The following is a 20,987-nucleotide window of genomic DNA, read 5'->3' as shown; positions in this document are numbered from 1 at the left end:
CAGAATTATATAACTAAAATCATTGCAAGTTAGCCTCACCCTTACCTTAGATAATCGAAGTCGCAGCCCTCTCTTGGTCTTCTCCCTTCTAAGGCTTTTTCTCCCTTTTCTCTGTTGTACGTGAAAAACTGTCTCCCTTCTATTTTCTATTTCTTAATAAATATAACCTCTCAATATTCCTTAACTCCTCTTAATTCTATTAAATTCTAATTTAATCCCCAAACTCCAAAATAAATCCTAATTCTCACTTATTCTATTAAATACTAAAAATAGCCATTTAATAAAATACACCACACCACAAATCAACATAAATGATTTAAAAATCATATAAAATACTTTAAATCAACTAAAAATAATTAAATAAAATAGGGGCGTTACATCCATCACCAAGGTAACATAGCTGTTATCACAGGATCTTACATCTTTAGATAACTATTCACTCCAGTCATGTGTCTGGAACAACCATTGTCAAGATATCAATCTTCACTATATGAGGTTCTGTGAGAGGTGTGGACCATTAGCCCTACATTGTTATATTTTGGTATCCACTCTTTCTTGACATTTCTCACTTCTGATTTAGATGACTTATTCTTAGATTGATTGGGATATCCATACAGTTTGAAGCAGAATGGTCTTATATGACCCTCTCTCCCACAATAATGACAAATCCAAGGTTGAGATATCTTCTTGTTCTTAGACTGATGTTCATTGGGTTGTTGCAACATTGATTTGTTCATAGTGAGATTTTGTTTTCCACCAACAACAACAAATTTTATATCTTGAACTACCTCTTTCTTCTTTACCTTACCAAAATCTTTCAAGGTAGAAATAAAATTCTTATTTTGTTTTTTCTCACTTTGACCTTTAGAATCAAAGCCTATACCATTTGGTTTTCCTTTGATTTGACTTTCTAAGATTTCTTCCAGTACATCAGTTCTCATGGTCATCATTTTTACTTGCTTCTTCAAATGCACAAGTTGAGAGTTCAGTTGAGTTACCTCATTATTGAGTTCAGATATTTTAATCAGATGATCACTTGTTTCAGTCTGCAATTGATTGATGACCTTCTTTTTCTTATCTAGTAACTTACAGACTTCTTCACTTTTACTATATAGGTCTTTGTATGAGAAAGCCAGCTCTTCATAAGTCAAACCTTCATCACACGATTCAGAATCATACATGTATCTTCCGGTCAAGGCAGTCATATCTTTAGCATATTCATTTTCCATTTCTCCTTTTGAATCTACATCAGACAATGAGACAGTCAAGCTTTGCTTCTGTTTCTTGAGATATGAAGCACACTCTGTTCTGATGTGTCCAAACCCTTCACCTTCATGGCACTGAACTCCCTTTGATTGAGTGTCCTTCTCATCAGTTCTTGTATTTTTCACATATCCATGTTGACTGTCAATGTTGTACCTGATGTTCTGAACATTCGTTCTAAGCCAATTCTCAACTTGTTTCAAGATCCTCATGAACTGTTCTGAACACAAATGGTGGCTAGGGTTTCACAACTTTTGTAAATTAGGTTAAGTGTTCACAAAAACTATGTAATGTTTCAGCACAAGGGTTCTATTTATAGAATCACTTGTGTGGTCAGCAAACCAAGCACTTAAGTACATCGTACCTTACGGTGCACCATATTTCACTTAAACACATTGTACCTTACGGTGGACCGCATTTCTCTATTTTTCGTAAATTAAATAATAAATTAATATTTAATTATTTAATTACTAATAAGTCTTACTTATATATTTCTCTCATCTATATGTCATTTGTGTGTGACCATATAGGTTCCCGTAACGTTGACAAAAATATTAAATCACATATTTAATATTATAAACAGTGAGTGGTATCTAGCAACACATCACTTCTACCCAAGTGACGAGAATGTCATGTGATCTGACGAAACCTTTTCTGTGATAATGTTTGTGTGTATAATTACCCTTTCGCCCTCATGTCTATATTGAACACAGGACATAACATGTCACCCTTGTCTAGTTCAATATTGGGCCCGTAGATATTTTTCATGTTATGTAGGAGGGGCAAATTCTATCTAGGTCACTCATGTCTCTCAGCATGATTCATGGAGTACCCATCAACCAATTTTATAGTCATCTTGTTACAAACAACGTTTGTATGGTGACAAAGCACCTGACTCCAACATCTATGGTACATAGTGATTTTAGGTCAAAGGGTGGAATACACCACTATCACTATGAGAATATCTTATGACACTTTTCATAAATTTTACTATGTAATATTCGCATGGTGGGTCAATCCAGTATAAATATTTCTCCTAATATTTATTCCTATGTGAAGACAGGATAACTCTTTATCTATGATCCGTGAGATGTGATCATCGATCTACCAATACAATAGTCTCTATGTTTTAATGTTATCCCTTTTCACAATAAAGTTTGACTATTGATACTTTAAGAATAATGTCCTTTCATTTAATGGGTCTCACGATTAAGTCACACTTAATGCTCCATTAAGCAGACTAATTGTTCTAGGAACTTTATTATTTTGAAACAAAACAAAGTCAACAAAGAAATGTCTTATTATTATATATATTCAAATATATATATATATATATATATATATATATATATATATATATCAATATGATGATACAAAGTCAAACACAATCAATATAGATTGGATATTAGGGCTTACTCCAACAATCACAAAAAAGTTAAAGACTATGTGCCAGTGAGATTTAAAATAGAATTGAGAAGTTCACAATGTAAATCTTCATACAATCAAATATTAATAATTCTTGACAATTTGCAAAACTAGACAATTTCCAATCGAAACCTATAAGAAATTATAACAAGCTATCAATCAAAAACACATTGTATATGCAATTGATGAATTGTAAAGGAATTGAAACTAATTGATCCAAGTACAATATAAAAAACCTAATTCAAATAATTAGATCAATTTTTATCAAAAATTACTTAGATCAATTATCAACTTTTTACACTATCAATTAACATATACAATTAACAGAAATTAAAGAGGATAAGTAAAAGAGAACGACACCGATATTTTTATAGTTGTTCACCCTTTCGTCCTCGCTTCCAGCTAGGGTTGGGAATAGGCCAGGCCGGCCTACAAGGGCCTATGGCCTGGCCTGGCCTGGACTGTTTAGTAGATAGGCCTAGGCTTAGGCTTTTTAGAAAGCCTATTTAGTTAAATAGGCCAAGCTTAGGCTTCAAAAAAAGACTGTTAAGCCTAATAGGCCGGCCTATTAATACTTATTTATTAAAAATATTTTTTATATTAAAATAATTTCATATATTAAAAATATAAACATCTTTTAATCTATCTATTAGTCCCTTAATAGGCTTTGTTGTTATAGGCATTTATGTAGGCTTTAATCTAGTTGAAATTTACTTGTAGTAAAATAGGCTTTCAAGTAGGCTTTAAGACATGTTTAACCTATTTAGTAGGCCAAATGAACTATTTGATGGCCTTAATGTGTAGTAGGCCTGTAAGTAGGCTTTCAGGCCAGTCTAGGCTTTTAAATAGGTCAGGCCATGCCTAGAAAAATAGCCTATGATAGGCCATAGGCCAGGCTCAGGCTTGTGATTTATTTTGTAGGCCAGGCTCAGGCCTATCAAAGCCTGGCCTGGCCTGGCCTATTCCCACCCTTACTTCCAGCTAGGTCAACTCTTCTTGGTGAAAAACGACTCCACCAAGGTCATCCACTAGTAGTAACAATGTTGAATACAAATGTGATTACAAGAGTTCCTTGGAACTATCCTAGTTCTTCAACCCCTATGTAAGCACTCCCCCAAACTTCAAATAAACTTTAAATTTGGTGCTTCTTGAAGTCCTCGAATCCTCAATATAACCATGCAACCCTTTGAACTCTTCACTCCAGCTCTTCGATGCTATATCCAGAAAATGGATCCCTTTGAACACAAGAACAATTAGAAAGAACCCCCAGGACCTTTGGAGGTTGAATCCGACTATTCACTTCACTTTATAATCTTGATTAAACCCAACCAATTTCCATGAAAGATTGATACCTAGAGAGAATAGATGCAAATGATTCAATATTTTGAGAGTTATGAGGAAGTGAGTATATATAGAAAGAAGTGGCAAGTGCAAAAATTTGGCCAAAAATAACGTAGTGAATCAATTCAAACAACAAAAATACAAGCCATAGGCCTATGATGATTGATAGGATTCAGTGTAAATTTGAATCAATTCAAGTGAGCCCAAGATGAAAAATGAAGCGATTCAGACTGTTATGAATCGATTCAGTGCAAGTCAGAAAATTTGTATGATACGACTGAAACAAAAAACGAATCGATTCAGGCATGATGCAATTCAAAAACTGGTGAATCGTTTCATTCGAAGTCATAAACTTCTGATGATACGACTCACATATTAATGAATCGATTTAGTGATCAAAAAGTTGAGATATGGCTAAGTTTCAAATATGAAAGCAATGCATGTAACAACCCGATTTTCTTTAGAATTATTTTTAATTATTTTTATTGTGTGTTTATTCATGCTTGTGTGTGATTATTCATCATTGGGTGCATGTTCATGGGTTTTCGTGCTAGGGGGTAAAATTAGTAATTTTGGTGAGAATTATTTTTAACGTTTAGTGAGAACCATTATTTTACTAAGTTACTAGGGTAGTAAGTAGTACTTTACCGTTAAGTGACCGTTGCTAGTGTTTTACCGTTAAGTGATCATTAATAGTATTTTACCGTTGTGTGTGTAGAAATATTGTAGAATTGAGTTGGAGTGGGTTAAGTCCACTAAGGTTTAGGGTTAAGCCCATTAAGAGAATAAACTATATAAGAATTATCTTAAGAGAAAATATCACACAATTTTCATTACATAAGATATTTTGAGAGAGGTAGAGAGAGAAAGTGAAGGAAAAGAGGAAAAAGGGTTAGAGAGAAGAAGAGCTTGAAGATTCAAGAATTGGAGAGATCCTAGGAGCTAAAGTGAAGCTTGGGCTAGGAATTGGTGATAATTAAGGTAAGGGGGTTAGGAATTGGTGAATTGGTGCAAATGTCATTTGTTTTCATGTTTGTGGTGTCATTATGAATCATTTTAGTTATATTGACCTATAAACAACCTCTGGAAACACATTTGGGCATTGGGAGAACAAAATTGGGAGTTTTGGGTGAAAGGAGTTGAAACCTGTAAAATTCTTCTGCAGAATTATGCCTGTAGCTTCTGGAACTTGTTCGCTTAAGCGAACGGACCCAGTTTCAGCCACTTTTGATTTTTGTTCCAGGCTTTAGGGGGGTCAATCCGAGCTTTGTAAAACGATTCTTTCAACTTGTTTAACATCTGTTTGAACCCCTAAACCTACTGGAACATGTTTAGCTTACTTAAACTTGGGATTTTTCATTTTGGGTTGAAACTTGCATATTTTTTTGGAATTCCGGATTTTGATGAATTGAACTTTTATGAAATGAATGAGATTACAAGTTAAACCTACAACTCATATAGACTTAGGTAAGGCTTGTAATGTTGGTCAAACATCTTAATCATGTTAAACGTGAATTTTGGGTGGGAATGTGAAAAATGTTAACTTGGGTTTTATCATACGAACTTAAGCTATTCTTTGAACTAACGCCTAATAGTTTGTAAGTGGATTAAGCTCTTAATTACATGATTGATTAAGATTGTTTGGTGAGTTTTCAAACTTTATATTGTTACCGTACTTGAGAGTTATCAATGTTGGCCGTTTGCCACTTGATACGGCTTATCGGAAATGATTCTTTTAAGTTATATATCTTATGACCTCTTGTGACTAGTTTCATATAACTACATGAAATGTGTGAATGAATTATTATATGAAGGATATGATATTTATCATGTGATGTTTAATGATGTTGATGATTATTGATGACTATGGTGATAACGTGATGATGGCTCTTATTTGATTTATGATTTGAATGTTGTGTGGACGTAATTACTTAATAATGTAATTGTTGAGGAGATGATCAATATATTTGGAATATGTCCTTTATATTGTTGTGAAAGTTTGGAGGTGATTTGCATTGTTGAGTCCTTACTTGTATGTCCATGCATCATAGTCATGTTGAGTCTTATAGTTGTAAAAGGGTTGAGCTCTTTTACTTCGGTGATTATGTAATACGGGTGTGAAATCTTACATACGATGTTTCTGTTGCATCGAAGGTGACGACCTTGAGGTGATTCGGTACCACATGCATTTATGTGTCATGTTTAGGGACATATCATTTTGTTGCATGAGTCCTAAATATGGAATAATTGGCATACTTGTGGTTGTGATATTTGGATTTATCATTATGAATTATTATTGAGATTAATTATTCACGTCAATTATTTGGAACTTGAATTGGTTTATTCATGTCTAACTGTTCATGTGGATTATGATTGATGTAATACTTACCCCCAGTGGTTTTTGACCGCCTACCTGTCTGTATGGATGGGTAGACGTTGTGCAGGATTAGTTGCTCCGGTGAGTTGATTGATGCTTAGTCGGATATCGGGAGCTATCTCCAGTATCGATTTAGTAGGGTCTAGGATAGGCTATGATCTAGGCATCTGTTGTTGGTCTAGATTTTGTTTGGATTATTTATTCATGTTGGAGATTTACCGTTTGTTGGGACTTGATGAACATTTATGTTGGTATTTTTGATATCATGTCATGTATGCTTCGAAGTATATGGTTTATATATCCGCTGCGAATGTTGAGATTTTTATGCATGCATGATGAATTTTGATTTTGTATGACGACGTAGCGTCTATTTCTTAAATAAATGTTTTATTCGCGTGTTTTATCAATTTAATAGAAATATAGGGCGTTACAATGCACATGACACAAATGAATCCTGGGACAATGACGCATAGATGTTGGGTGCTTTAACAACGCTATATGCTAGACAAACGAAGACCAATATGATCATCGAAGAGTAAACTAAAGAACATCATAAAAAACATTTAAAGTAAAACTATATAGGCTTCATATATAATGATGTGAAAATAACGTGTAATTTAAAGATGTGAATACTTGATTTACCCATGATGATGAATATTTGATTTTGATGAAATGAGTTAGCATAACATGAATGATTTAACTTGGAATGTTCTTGCATAAACTTGATGATTAAAATGGATATTGATTAACTTGTGATTTAATTATGAAGTAATGATGAATTGATTGAGTTATTTTAGAGATGAAATGAAATAGAACTTGAAATATGAAAATGGATTAGAATGAGATAGAGTTTTCCCAAATGAAATGGTATTGGTATGCTTAAACTATTGTGATGCTAGAAATAGAGATGACATGTAGGAATGATGAGTATGTATGTGAAAATGAAACTTGGCTTAGGTGAATATTAAAAATAGACGAACATAGGTGAATGGTGAAAATAGATTTAGTGAAATGATAATTATGGCATGTTAGCTTGCAATTGGTTATATTATGATGATGATGATGATAATATTACGAATAATGGTTGAATTTATTATTGATATGTGAATGAAACATGGATTAACTAAGTGTAAGTGTCAAATAGATGCAAATTGACTAAACGAAGAGATGTTGTATTGATGTGAATATTGTGATGATGTGAATATTATGACGATGTTGATGTGATAAACATGATAATGTGAATATTATGACGATGTTTATGTGATAAACACGATGATGTGAATATTAAGATGATGTTGATGTGATAAACATGACGATGATATATGATGATGATTATTTTGGTGATAATGAATTGTTGATGTATGAATGTATTGATTTGACGATGCAATCATGTGTTGATGTGGTGATATATTATACAATGGTGTGAACAAATCAGTTATATGGTGTTGTGCATTGTCGGCTCTATACTTGAAGTCTATGCACTCATAGTCTTCTAAGGGAATCATTCGGTAACATAACTTCGATCTATCCAAATAATCTTGCTGCTAAGGGATCACTCGGTAACATAACTCTGATATCCAAAACGGTACCACAAGCATATAAAGTCGTCTAGAGCATTGCATGCATATGAGTCTATGTGGGAGTCGTGTATTTTATTATGTGAAGATGTGTACATAGCTATATGTGTGTCCATGTGGTAAATATGTGATTGTGATGATGATGTGTAATATATATATATATATATATGTGGTATTGCTAGAGACCACCCACCCATAAATGAGAAGGTGGTCATTAGCATACCACACCTAGTTGTAAAAGACAAATTTACCATTTCTCTTTCTTCATTAGTGATTGAATGCATATGGCTCTAAAAAAGATTTCACCACATACACACATCCCTTTTCTCACTCTTGATGTCAACAGATCATTATTTTTCCTGTGTAAATAATGAAAAAAATTTCTTGTGGCTCTTTGACTTTTGTTTTGGTACAAATGGCTTTGACTTTTAAAATAAAATTTGTGTTCCTGTTGATCGTCACTAATGTAATACTTTTTTCTTTTTACGAACATCAGTTTTTTTATTTAACTCAATCTAATTTATTTTATTTTATTTTATTTGGAACCATTGTTTTTTGGCTTAAATATGTATTTAATACTTGCAATTAGGGGTCGTTTAAAAATTGGTCCCTATATTCGCTAATCCTTGCAAACTAGCCTTGCAATGTTTAATCATTTAAAATTTTATCCTTTGACCCAGTTAATCACTGCCATGTCACTAATCTGATGAGGTGGCACTACTAATTCATTCATATGCACATGAATGGACAAAATTATCTCTGAACTCATCAAATAAATGCGAAAAGACCAAAATACCCCCTGGCTTTATCTTCCTTATTCCCTCTCTTCTTCCCTATACAAGAAATTCTTCTTTTCTTTAACCAAAAATTCTCCCTTTCTTCTTCCTATCTTACAAGAACCTTTATTATACTTTAATCATTTCACCAATTCAATAACTCTTACAAAGAACCCAGATTCAATAACTCCTATCCGATCCAATACCTTCTCTGGTTCAATCCCTTCATCCATAACCACACTCAAATCACTCGAATCTCTTGATCTTTCACACAATTCACTATCATGGTCTCTCCCAAACTCTTTGAGTTCTTTGTCAAACCTTCACAGAATCGATTTGAGCTTCAAAAAACTCATCGGTTCGTTTTCTAGCGTACATGAAGAAGGTTGGCGACGGCAACAACGCTACCGTTCTCAATCGTTTTCGTTTCCGGGTTTGTTGGGTTTTCCAGACACAGCGTTTTTCTGGGTTCGTTCGTTTGATTTAGTGGTTAAGAGCATCACGACGGCGACGAAGCTGTTGTATTTGTTGACGGCGGCGAAGCTGTTGGATTTATTGATGGCGGATTTGAAACGAGCTCCGTTGGAAGAGGAAAAGAATCGTACACATGGAAGGATTTGTTATTGAAGATGAAGGTTTGGATTTTTTGCTTTTTTTACCCAAACTTTCCAGAGCTTTGAGGGTTAGGAGGTGTGAATCTTGTTTCCCACCTGTGTTACTTTTCGTAACACCACCGTTACCGTTTCGATAAATCATTTCATTTCTTTGTTATTAGTGTTGTTGTTCTTCTTTTGCTTTTAGGGTTTCATTCCCTAGTATTGTTCTTCGACATGTTGGGAATTTCAGGAGCAGTTATGATTATCATTACCAAACCCTAAAAGATAATGTTGATATGTTTTGAAGCTTGTTGAATTATGTTGAAGTTTGTTCAATTGCATATGGTAATTCAATTTTAGAGAATTTAATGTTAATGAGGATGTTTTCGCAAATGATTCAATTGAGCTTTTGAGACAAAGTGGAATTGATTTCAAGAAGAATAATCAAGATGGTATCGATGCTAGGCGTTTCGGTGAGCTTTTGATGTCATCTGGGATTGTTTTGAATGATAATGCTCATTGGATAACTTTTCATAGTGGATATGATTTTGGTTATTTTGGCGGATTAATGAGTTTTGGATTGAGAAGTTGAAGTTTACTACTTCGAAATTGAGAATTGTTTATTCTGGATTCTAGGTTCAGATCGTTCTGGGTTCATAGGAAGAAGAAGGATGATGAGGGTATTTTTGTCCATTCCCATGTCATTTTGTTAATTTGATGACATGGGAGTAATTAAGTGAGTGTAGGGACGAAATTTTAAATGATTAACGTTTGCAAGGGTAGTTTGCTAGGATTAGCGATTACAGGGACCAAATTTTAAGCGACCCTTAATTGCAGGGATGAAACACTTATTAAAGCCTTGTTTTTATTAAGAAGTATTTGGAAGCATTATTACTCATATATGATAGATGTTAGTACAAAATTAATTCCAACTTCTTCTTTTTTTGAAACAACAGATTGCAGTATAACATTGCTACATAAAGACTTTTGAGATTTTGACTTTATGATGTGTGAGATGTATTTTCCCTGTGACTATTTATGAAATTGACGACCTTTGCATGTTTTGGATTAATGGTGAGGTAACACCTTGAAGTTAATTGATTTATTGTCGAATTATTATTAAATATTATATGTGGGATTCAAGGGTGTTATAGTTGGTCCCACTACTAGTTGAGTCCCACCACTATTAATTATTTTCAAACTTCTTTGTATCTTTATCTCTCCAAATAAAAGAAATGAAAAGATTGATTATTTGAGTGCAGATCCTCTCAATTTCCTTAGAAAATTGAGATATCAAGTTTATTGCATATGAGCTTGACACGTGGCACATTAAAAAAATAATGGCTGAGATTTGCTTAAGAAAAAAAGTCAGAAAAATAGTGAATACAAAGAGAGAGAGAATGCACCCTCACCATCTCTCTCAAATTTATTTGTGTAGAACCCTCCGCCGTGTCGTCGTCGTGTATTTCAATATTCAAAATAGTCATTGTCTTTGACAAAATTTCTCAATTAAGTATATGGTCATGTCATAAAAACATAGAGATAAAGACCTAATTGAAAAACTTTTGATAAAGATAAAGACTATTTTGAAATCTATACTATATCTAAAGAAAGAAAACCCTTTCCGCTCTTTTGGGATGCTTTTTCTTTCCAAAAATACTTTTAATTTTCAATACAAATAACGCGTGTAACAAATAGATAAGAATAAATTTAAATTTTTTAAAAAAATGTAACAACCACGATATTAATCTATATATGTATGTTTTTTTTTCCTTTATTGTTTAAAAAAGTGTAAGAAATTAGATAAGTATATGTATATGTACTTTTTCATTATTCTAATTATACCTTACCCTTGCACAACTTTTTCAATAATAAAAATTATTAAGATTATATATATTTTTTTTGTTATATTATTGGTGTTATTAAAATAGATAATCATGAAAACAAAAAATATTTATATTTTTAGTTTTAATAAAATCAAAATTTCATAAAAAAAAAACATTGATCATAATTTTCAAATGTTAACAAAATAAAATAAAAAAATAGAAAAATTGACACGTAAGTGTCCGTTTTTTCGCTAGTACTACTAATCAATAATTAATTTGATAATCACTTGCATACAAAGATAAGACCAAATTGTTTGCTTACTCATTTTAATTTGGGGAGAGAGAGTATATATTCGCTCCACACGTGTTGAAGCGGTGCGTGGTTGAAGGGTTTTCATTTCAACAATTGTAATAAAAAAAGTAGAGAAGTTCGAGATTCGTTAGCATAGCAAAATGGCACTACCAAAGGCAAAGGAGATCGTGTCTTCCAATCCCGTCGTCGTTTTCAGGTAAATCCTTTTCTCTCATTCCTTCATTTTTTTTTTCTGTTGATTTATTGTTTGTAATAATAACAACGCTGATTTGTTTAATTCGGTGATTGATTGATTGATTGAATTTTTTTTCTTCAGCAAAAGCTATTGTCCCTTTTGCGTTCAAGTGAAGAAACTCTTCACTGATTTGGGTGTCACTTTCAAAGCCGTTGAACTCGATTCTGAATGTAAATGCTTTCACATAGTTTTATTTGTTTATTAATTTTTTTTTTTGTTTTTTTTTTTATTTTTTCCCCTTCTAGGAATACTTTATTATATTTTAGGGTTAATAAATTGTTTTACGGAATTATTTAAATCAATTGAACGTGATTCACTTTGTCAGAATCATGGCGAGTCACAGTAGCTTTTGAACAATATTGATGGTTCACTATGATTCTGACAAAACCATCATGATGTGTGATTAACCTCGGCGACAAACCCATGTGCATATTTGGTTTCAATCTTGGAAGAGATGAAATTGATTCTAGAAGTGTATAATTGATTTTGATAGGTTTGAGTGTTATCAGGTGGAATTCGTTTTGGCTTTAGAATTTTTGTCTATATAATTAAATTCAATTTAAAATTTATTGTTTAACTTTTACATAAACTGAGATCAATTTTCCAAAATCAATTTATGAAATCATTTTCACCCGATTCATTTTTCTATGTTCTTTTTCTAATGACTTGTCAAACATTTGTCCCCACCTTTAGTATGAGTTTGTGAATGTGAAATGGTCAAACAACATTTTACATGTGAGGTTTTAGCTGGCTTTGATTAGGTCAATGAATTTGGCCTCAATAAAATAAATAAAAACACTCATTTTTCTAATCAAAGTGGCCTCATCAGCATAATATAAAACAACTCCATGTTTGTTTGATTTTACGGTGACAAAAATTGATTTTGAAAAAATTGATTTTTGTTCAAAGTGAATAAGATGTGAAGTGGTTTATGTTTGTATAGTTTCACTTAGAAGTGAGTTGAACAAGAATTTTAAGGCAAATCAATTCCAATCGATATCACCCAAACATGTCAAAATCAATTGTGTCTGAAATTACTTTTAGCTTTCCCTACCATGAAACCAAACACACTTCATTTTGAATATTTTGTGAACATAGGTTTCACCGGTTACTGTTTTTAACCTGCAAGATCACTGCAAATCATTTGTTTTTTTAAGGATGTAGAAATAATTTGATATTAGTGTCACTCCTCTTGTAACTACTACTTATTGGTCTTGTATTGTGTTCATTTTCAGACGCTTTTTTGACATTAAATTCTGCTTTTGATTGACACCTAATCACTTTATTTGCACGATTTTGATGTGTGTTATGTTACTGGGAGGTTATAATTTTGCACTGTCTAGTCCTTCCTCTCGATACAGGGTTCATGTTTGTTTTATTGATGTGCTGGATAATGTCTAAACTGTGTTTTATTTATCAGCAATGAGTTTTCAGTAAAGTGTGTATGAAGGTTCCTTCAATTAATCTTTCTGTTTCATTTACTGGCAGAAGGTAAAAGTGAACTGAGGTATTGATTTCTATGCACACTTACTGAAGCTGGAAAGTATATCGAGCATTAGTAACCTATGTTGGATCAGGGATTGCTTTCCACAAAAATTATAGATCCATAGTTGTTTTATATATAATCAAATATCAAATAATATATAATTTTCACTCAGTCAGATGGGAATCTATGCATAAAATCTGTAGAATTCACTACTAATTGGATTTCCTTGTGTATATTTTTTGCTTTTGTTTATTCTTTCCATGATTTCTATGTGTTTTGTCTGTGAAAACCAAGTGAATTAGCTGAAGTGTTTATGCAGCTGATGGAAGTGAGATCCAAGGAGCATTAGCCCAGTGGACTGGTCAGAGGACTGTGCCAAATGTTTTTATTGGCGGCAACCACATTGGTGGCTGTGACTGTAAGATATAGATTTTTTTGAATACATTTATGCATTGTTGCCATTCGTGAATCATAGAAAAAAGCAGTTTGTTAAAATTTTGCTGCGCAACAATACTATAGCTCTACCACAGTTGCTGTTTGACAACATTTTGTACTAAATAGCGGATAGCAGAACAGTAGCAATTTGTTCAAATTCTACTATGCTATTGCGCTATAGTGCTGCTATTTAACATCTTTGCAAGTTTCCTAATAACTGGTTTCATTTCATTTATTGAATTGTTTTTTTGATCCTTCCGCTTGTATGCAGCAACAACTAACTTGCAAAACCAGGGTAAGCTGGTACCCCTGCTGACATCTGCTGGAGCTATTTCCGGTTCAACCTCATAAAGATGAGCTTGGTTTGTGGTTATGAAGTAACTATTGTAATAAAAATCCTTGAGTAACAGCAAATGTAACTCATTACTTTGAAACTGGTGTTTGTTCTTGCTTGTGATTTTCAATAAAGTTTAAACTAGAACTCCGTTAAATGTTTATTACTTTAAGAAGTTTTGGTGATTGACAATAGATATACTGTCCTCTAAATTCACCTCAAAATTCTCCAACTAGGAACTTATTTTGCTAGTAAGAATTTTTACTCGATCGGTACCAATAAGTGATTATAATGCTGGAGCTCTGGTAAGCAAGTTAATCAGAAGTGCAAGCCTAGAATACAATTTATGAATTTTTCATTTCTTATCAATCCAAACCGACTTTGCCAAAGTTGTGGGCATGGTTTTGTTTGGGAAAAGGCTGAACTAACAGTTTTGCAATTTGCGTTTTCAAGGTTAGGCGCGCTGTTGTCTTAATTTCTGAACTGAACTGAATTGGTCTATCATGCAAAACAGAACTTCTTCTATTAATTAACTTGTTTTTAAAACCAATTTTAAAACTTGTTCATGTTTCTGACCTGTTTTAAACAGTTCAAAAAGTGGTCTTGGTACAAAAACTTGTGTTTTAGTTCTGAATTAGTTTTAGACAGTTGAGAGACTGCTTTTCTGTGCCAAACTTGTTCAAAATGATTCAATTATTGTACATCTAAACTGTTCTGAATTAGTTCTAAATTGATTGTACAAACCATTAGCAGGTTAGGAAGAATATCAGAGCCAGAAGCAATGACAACTAGAGGGAAAATGCATTATAAAATGCATTTTTTATCTAGTTTTTTATTTATTCGCAATTTTAGTCTCAATTTCTAAATTTAAAAACATAAACCTATTATTCATTTCAAAAAAATTTCTTAATACAAATTGAATAATGATTTAACAATTTGTAAAGTGACGTGGCAATTTTTACTTGTATAAAATAATATTATATTTTCTGTATCATTACAGTATTGTTTAAGTAAATATACTAATAAAAATGTAAACACTAAACAAATCAAATTGCCAAAGCACATGCTTTTTTATATTAGCTAGGAAATTAACCAATTATTTGTACTACGTAATTTTAGTTTATTATAAAATTTAATTCTTGCAAAAATACTGATAACACATCAACCACTTAAGCTTGTGTGTTCATGATGTTTCCATCGTTGAAGGAAAGTAGTGAGAAAGGAGTTGGTGATTTGCCGGTAGTGCAAGAGTTTTCAGTAGTTTTTCCGGACAACATTACCGAATTACCGCCGGAGAGGGAAGTTGGTACCAGAAACGAGTCCTATTTCGATTGCGCCGTATCAGATGTCTGCATCAGAGTTGGGTGAATTGAAGAAGCAGTTGGAAGAGTTGCTTGAGAAGCAGTTTATCAGGCCGAGTGTTTCTCCGTGGGGTGCTCCAGTGTTGTTGGTTAAGAAGAAAGATGGAAGGATGAGGTTGTGTGTGGATTATCGGCAGTTGAACAAGGTGACAATTAAGAATCAGTATCCTCTTCCAAGGATTGATGATTTGATGGATCAGCTGGTTGGTGCAGAGGTGTTTAGTAAGATTGATTTGAGATCAGGATATCATCAGATCAGAGTGAAGGCGGAAGATATATCCAAAACCGCGTTCCGAACGAGGTATGGACACTGAGTATTCTGTGATGCCATTTGGAGTATCCAATGCGCCAGGTGTCTTCATGAAATATATGAATAGAATATTTCATCCTTATCTGGACCGGAAGTTGTGCAAGAGACTACGGAAAAGGTTAAGATGATCCAAGAGAAGATGAAAGCATCTCAGAGTAGACAGAAGCGTTATTATGATAAGAGGAGAAAGAAAATTGAGTTTCAGGTTGGTGATCATGTGTTTTTGAGAGTGAATCCTATAACTTGAGTTGGTCGTGCTTTGAATTGTCGGAAGTTGACTCCTTGTTTTGTTGGACCGTTTGATGTTGTTGAGACGGTTGGGGTTGTAGTGTATCGGATTTCGTTACCACCGTCTTTGTCGAATCTTCATGATGTGTTTCATGTGTCTCAATTGAGGAAGTATGTTTATGATGCGTCTCATGTGATTCAAGTGGATGAGTTGGAAGTAAGAGATAATTTGACCGTTGAGACTTGGCCCATGAGGATTGAGGACCATGAAGTGAAACGTCTGCGTGGCAAGGAGATTGTCTTGATCAAAAAGTGATTTGGGTTGGACCAACTAGTGAGAGTGCCACTTGGGAATCGGAGAGTAGGATGAAGGTTTCGTATCCAGAGTTGTTTCCTTCAGGTAATTTTCGAGGGTGAAAATTCTTTTTAGGGGGGGAGAGTTGTAACAGCCCGATTTTCGTTAGATTTATTTTAATTATTTTTATTGTGTGTTTATTTGTGCTTGTGTGTGATTAATCATCATTGGGTGCATTTTCATGGGTTTTCGTGCTAGAGGGGTAAATTAGTAATTTAGTGAGAATTATTTTTAGTGTTTAATGAGAACCATTATTTTACTAAGTTACTAGGGTAGTAATTAGTATTTTACCGTTAAGTGACCGTTAATAGTATGTTACCATTGTGTGTGTAGAAACATTTTGGAATTGAGTTGGAGTAGGTTAAGTCCACTAAGGTTTAGGGTTAAGCCCATTAAAGGAATAAACTATATAAGAATTGTCTTAAGAGAAAATATCACACAATTTTCATTACAAAAGATATTTTGAGAGAGGTAGAGAGAGAAAGTGAAGGAAAAGAGGAAAAAGGGTTAGAGAGAAGAGGAGCTTGAAGATTTAAGAATTGGAAGAGATCTTAGGAGCTAAAGTGAAGCTTGGGCTAGGAATTGGTGATAATTAAGGTAAGGGGGTTAGAATTCATCATAATCATTTTTAGTGTAAATTTTCAATTGTTGTATGAATAAGTGATTCATTGAGTAATCGATTAATTGTTCATAATTGTTAGAATTCGTGCTCCAATTATGATGTTATGTTTGAATGCATGAAGTTGTTGATAATTGAATTGTTGGTGAAATTTCATGTTCAAAGTATGAGAAAGTGATATATGTTGAATTATGCTCAAATTGATAAATTATGCTATGTTGTTGTTGAATTGTGATAAGATTCATGTTCAATTGATGTTGTTGTTGCTAAGTAATGTTGTTGATGATGATTCATGGCTTGGGTGTTCATAAATCATGATTTGATGATGAGAAATAAGTTGTTGTTGTTGGTTTGGTGAAAATGGGTTGATTTGTTGAATTATGTTCAAATGTCAATTGTTGTTATGTTTGATGTGTTCTTGAGAGCCATTTTGAGTACTATGACCTGTAAACAAACTTTGGAAACATATTTGGACATTGGGAGATCAAAATTGGGAATTTTGTGTGAAAAAGGGGAGGAACCCGAGAGTTTTTGTGCAGAGCTGATGACTGGACGCTTAAGCGTGCAGTCATAGTAGCTACTGGAACTTGCACGCTTAAGCGTGCAGGTGGACGCTTAAGCGTACATGCCCAGTTTCAGCACCTTTTAATTTTTGTTCCGGGATTTCGGGGACCAATCCGAGCCTTGTAAAACACTTCTTTCAACTTGTTTAACCACTATTTATACTCCTAAACCTACTGGAACATGTTTAGCTCACTTAAACTTGAGATTTTCCGTTTTGGGTTGAAACTTGTATGTTTTCGAAATTCCGGATTTTGTTAAATTGAACTTTTATGAAATGAATGAGATTACAAGTTAAACCTACAACTCATATAGACTTAGGTAAGACTTGTAACGTTGGTCAAACATCTTAATAATGTTAAACGTGAATTTCGGGTGGGAATGTGAAAAATGTTAACTTGGGTTTTATCATACGAACTGAAGCTATTCTTTGAACTAATGTTTAATGGTTTGTAAGTGGCTTAAGCTCTTGATTACATGATTGATTAAGATTGTTTGGTAAGTTTTCAAACTTTATATTGTTACCTTACTTGAGAGTTATCAAGGTTGACCGTTTGCCACTTGATACAGTTTTATCGAAAAAAAATTCTTTAAGTTAATTAATTTATGACCTTTGGTGACTAGTTTCATATAACTACATGAAGATGGATGAATGATTTGTTATATGGAGATATGATATTTATCATGTGATGTTGTATGTTCCCTTACTTGGAATATGAGAAATAATTGGAGTGGTGAAATTATATGATGTTGAATGATGTTGAAGATTATTGATGAATTGTGTGATGATGACTCTTATTTGAATTATGACTTGAATGTTGTGTGGACGTAATTTCTTGATAATGCAAATGTTGTGGAGATGATCAATATATTGGAAGTTATCATTTATATTGTTGTGAAAGTTGAGGTGATTGCATTGTTGAGTCCTTACTTGCATGTCCATGCATCATAGTCATATTTAGTCTTATGGTTGTAAAAGGGTTGAGCTCTTTTACTTCGGTGATTATGTAAGACGGTGTGAAATCTTACATATGATGTTTTTGTTGCATCGAAGGTGACGACCTTGAGGTGATTCGGTACCATATGCATTTATGTGTCATGTTTAGGGACATAACATTTTGTTGCATGAGTCCTAAATGTGGAATGGTTGACATACTTGCGGTTGTCAGGGATTAGTTGTGATATTTGGATTTATCATTATGTATTATTGTTGAGATTAATTATTCATGTCAATTATTTGGAACTTGAATTGTTTTATTCATGTCTAACTGTTATGTGGATTATGATGATGTATTACTTACCCTAGTGGTTTGACCGCCTACCTGTCTGTATGGATGGGTAGACGCTGTGCAGGATTAGTTGCTCCGGTGAGTTGATTGGTGCTTGGTGGATATCGAGAGCTATCTCCGGTATCAGTTTAGTAGAGTCTAGGATGGCTCTGATCTAGGCATCTGTTATGTTGGTCTAGATTATTTGTTTGGATTTATTCATGTTGGAGATTTACCCTTGTTAGGACTTGGTGATATTTATGTTGATGTTTTTTTGATATCATGTCATGTATGCTTCGAAGTAAATGGTTTATATATACGCTGCGACTGTATCTATTTTTTTGCATGCATGTTGAATTTGAATTTTGTATGATGACGTAGCGTCTTTGCTTGTATTTCTCATGTACAAAACTTAAGCATTACATAAAGCCTTTTGATGTTTATATCTATTCTCATTTTGATATAATTAAGCACATGTTTTCAAAACCAATTTTGCATAGCAGAGTTGGTAAATGGGCCTTAGTGATGGGTCATTTATTATCCATTTTTATATGTTATTTAGTTTAGTTTTAATTACATTTAAGTTTATTTTATATTAGTATTATTTCCTTTTTGAGATAGTTTACTACAAATTGCATTTTATTATATTTCAGGAACGAATATTGGATGGATTTAGTCTTGGAGCAAAAGAAAAGGACTTGGAGCTGATTCGGTACGAAAATACGAAGATTCGGAGACAAAAATATGTCTCCCCCAAAGTCAGAAGCTTGGCACGGCCCGTGCTAGCATTGGCACGACCGTGCCACCCTCCAAAGTCACTTTTGCTGCTTTTGCTTAGATTTTAAGCTACTCTATTTTAGCCCACAGTTTCTTGTGGAACATTCTAGTAATGTAATTGCTTAGATTTTAAGTCGAATGTATGCTATAAATAGAGTAGCTAGCCATCACAAATATTCATCTTTTCTTGGAATTCAATAAGTGACAATTGTCTTTCTAATAAAAGTTCTTTTCTTTTCCTTTACTTTCTTGTCATTTACTTTTATGCTTTCTCTCTTCTTCTCCATGTCTATGATGAACATGAGTGAGTAGACTTCTCTTTGTCTTGGGATTGTTGGGTAAGTCTAAATGACATAATCCAAATCAAGCCAATCTCTAAGCCTTAATCTTATGTAACCCTAATTTCATATCTAAATTCACCGCTTTAACATGGATCAACCATTATCAAACTGTGGAAACGAAAGTGGAGCTTTGATATTCGAACAAGTGAATTTAGACAAGGATTTCAAAGGCAGCGAAATAGTCTTTGCAATCTTTGAGACATATAGTTTCGATCTTCAAGGGAACTAATAATGATCAAGTCAGCGAAATAGGCTTGGTTGTTAGAGGAACCAAAATCTAATAGTAATCAAGTCAGCGAAATAGGCTTGGTTGCTAGAGGAACAAAAGAGAAACTGTCTTGAGAAATTAGGTCTAACATAAAGTTATAAGCTTATAGTTTGGTTTGTGAAGGACTTGTCATTTAGATGAACCAATGATCCCAAGGCTCCTTTTATTATATTATCTTTCAATCTTTTGCAAACCCCAATTTACAACTTGATTCTCCTCTAATCACCATCAAAGGTTAATTGAATTAAACTACTCCCTGTCGGAACGATACTCTTTTCATTACTATTTCGGTAAGACCGTGCACTTGCGGTTTTATCTCATCAAGTGTTTGGCGCCGCTGCCGGGGAGTAAACTAATTTATTTAACTCTTTCTTTGTGATTAGAACTCTTTCTTCTTCATCTTTTCTTCTACTTCTTTCTTTCTTTGTGTTACCATTAACTTCTTGGGTTCTCGATTTCTTATGCGAAGAAGTAAAAGTCTTGGATAATTGATTCCTAAGATTGAAAGATATTTGCATAAGAAAAAGAGAGAGGCACAAAATAATACTGCTATGGCTGAAAGCACTCTCAAAGAGTATGCTACTCCTTCAATGGAAGAGCCACAAACTCTTATCGTGTACCCGAAGGTTGAGGGTAACAACTTCGAGATCAAGCCTGCACTACTCAATTTGGTGCAGCAAAATCAGTTTTCTGGATCACCCACTGAGGATCCAAATCTCCATGTTTCTTCCTTCTTAAGACTTAGTGGCACCATAAAAGAGAACCAAGAAGCCGTAAAACTTCATCTCTTTCCCTTTTCCTTAAGGGATAGAGCTAGCGCTTGGTTCCATTCCATAGAAGTTGGTTCCATCACTTCATGGGATCAAATGAGGCGAGCATTCCTTGCCCGATTCTTTCCCCCCATCTAAAACCGCT

At 33.6% G+C, this 20,987-nt stretch overlaps 1 protein-coding gene across 1 annotated transcript; it reads left to right on the top strand.

Annotated features, from left to right (window-relative positions):
• The first annotated feature begins 11,501 nt into the window (after window positions 1–11,501).
• On the top strand, window positions 11,502–14,178 carry LOC25498039 (glutaredoxin-C6). The gene is made up of 4 exons (XM_013592776.3): window positions 11,502–11,690; window positions 11,811–11,899; window positions 13,535–13,633; window positions 13,922–14,178. Exons 1-4 carry the CDS (start codon window positions 11,635–11,637, stop codon window positions 13,999–14,001), a joined length of 324 nt encoding a protein of 107 aa, XP_013448230.1. The 5' UTR covers window positions 11,502–11,634; the 3' UTR covers window positions 14,002–14,178.
• The last annotated feature ends 6,809 nt before the right edge of the window (window positions 14,179–20,987 follow it).

The sequence above is a fragment of the Medicago truncatula genome, chromosome 7, assembly GCF_003473485.1.
Source record: "Medicago truncatula cultivar Jemalong A17 chromosome 7, MtrunA17r5.0-ANR, whole genome shotgun sequence".
NCBI classification, from domain to species: domain Eukaryota; kingdom Viridiplantae; phylum Streptophyta; class Magnoliopsida; order Fabales; family Fabaceae; genus Medicago; species Medicago truncatula.
Note: the sequence above shows the minus strand (reverse complement) of the source record. Positions and strands in the feature narration are given on the sequence as shown.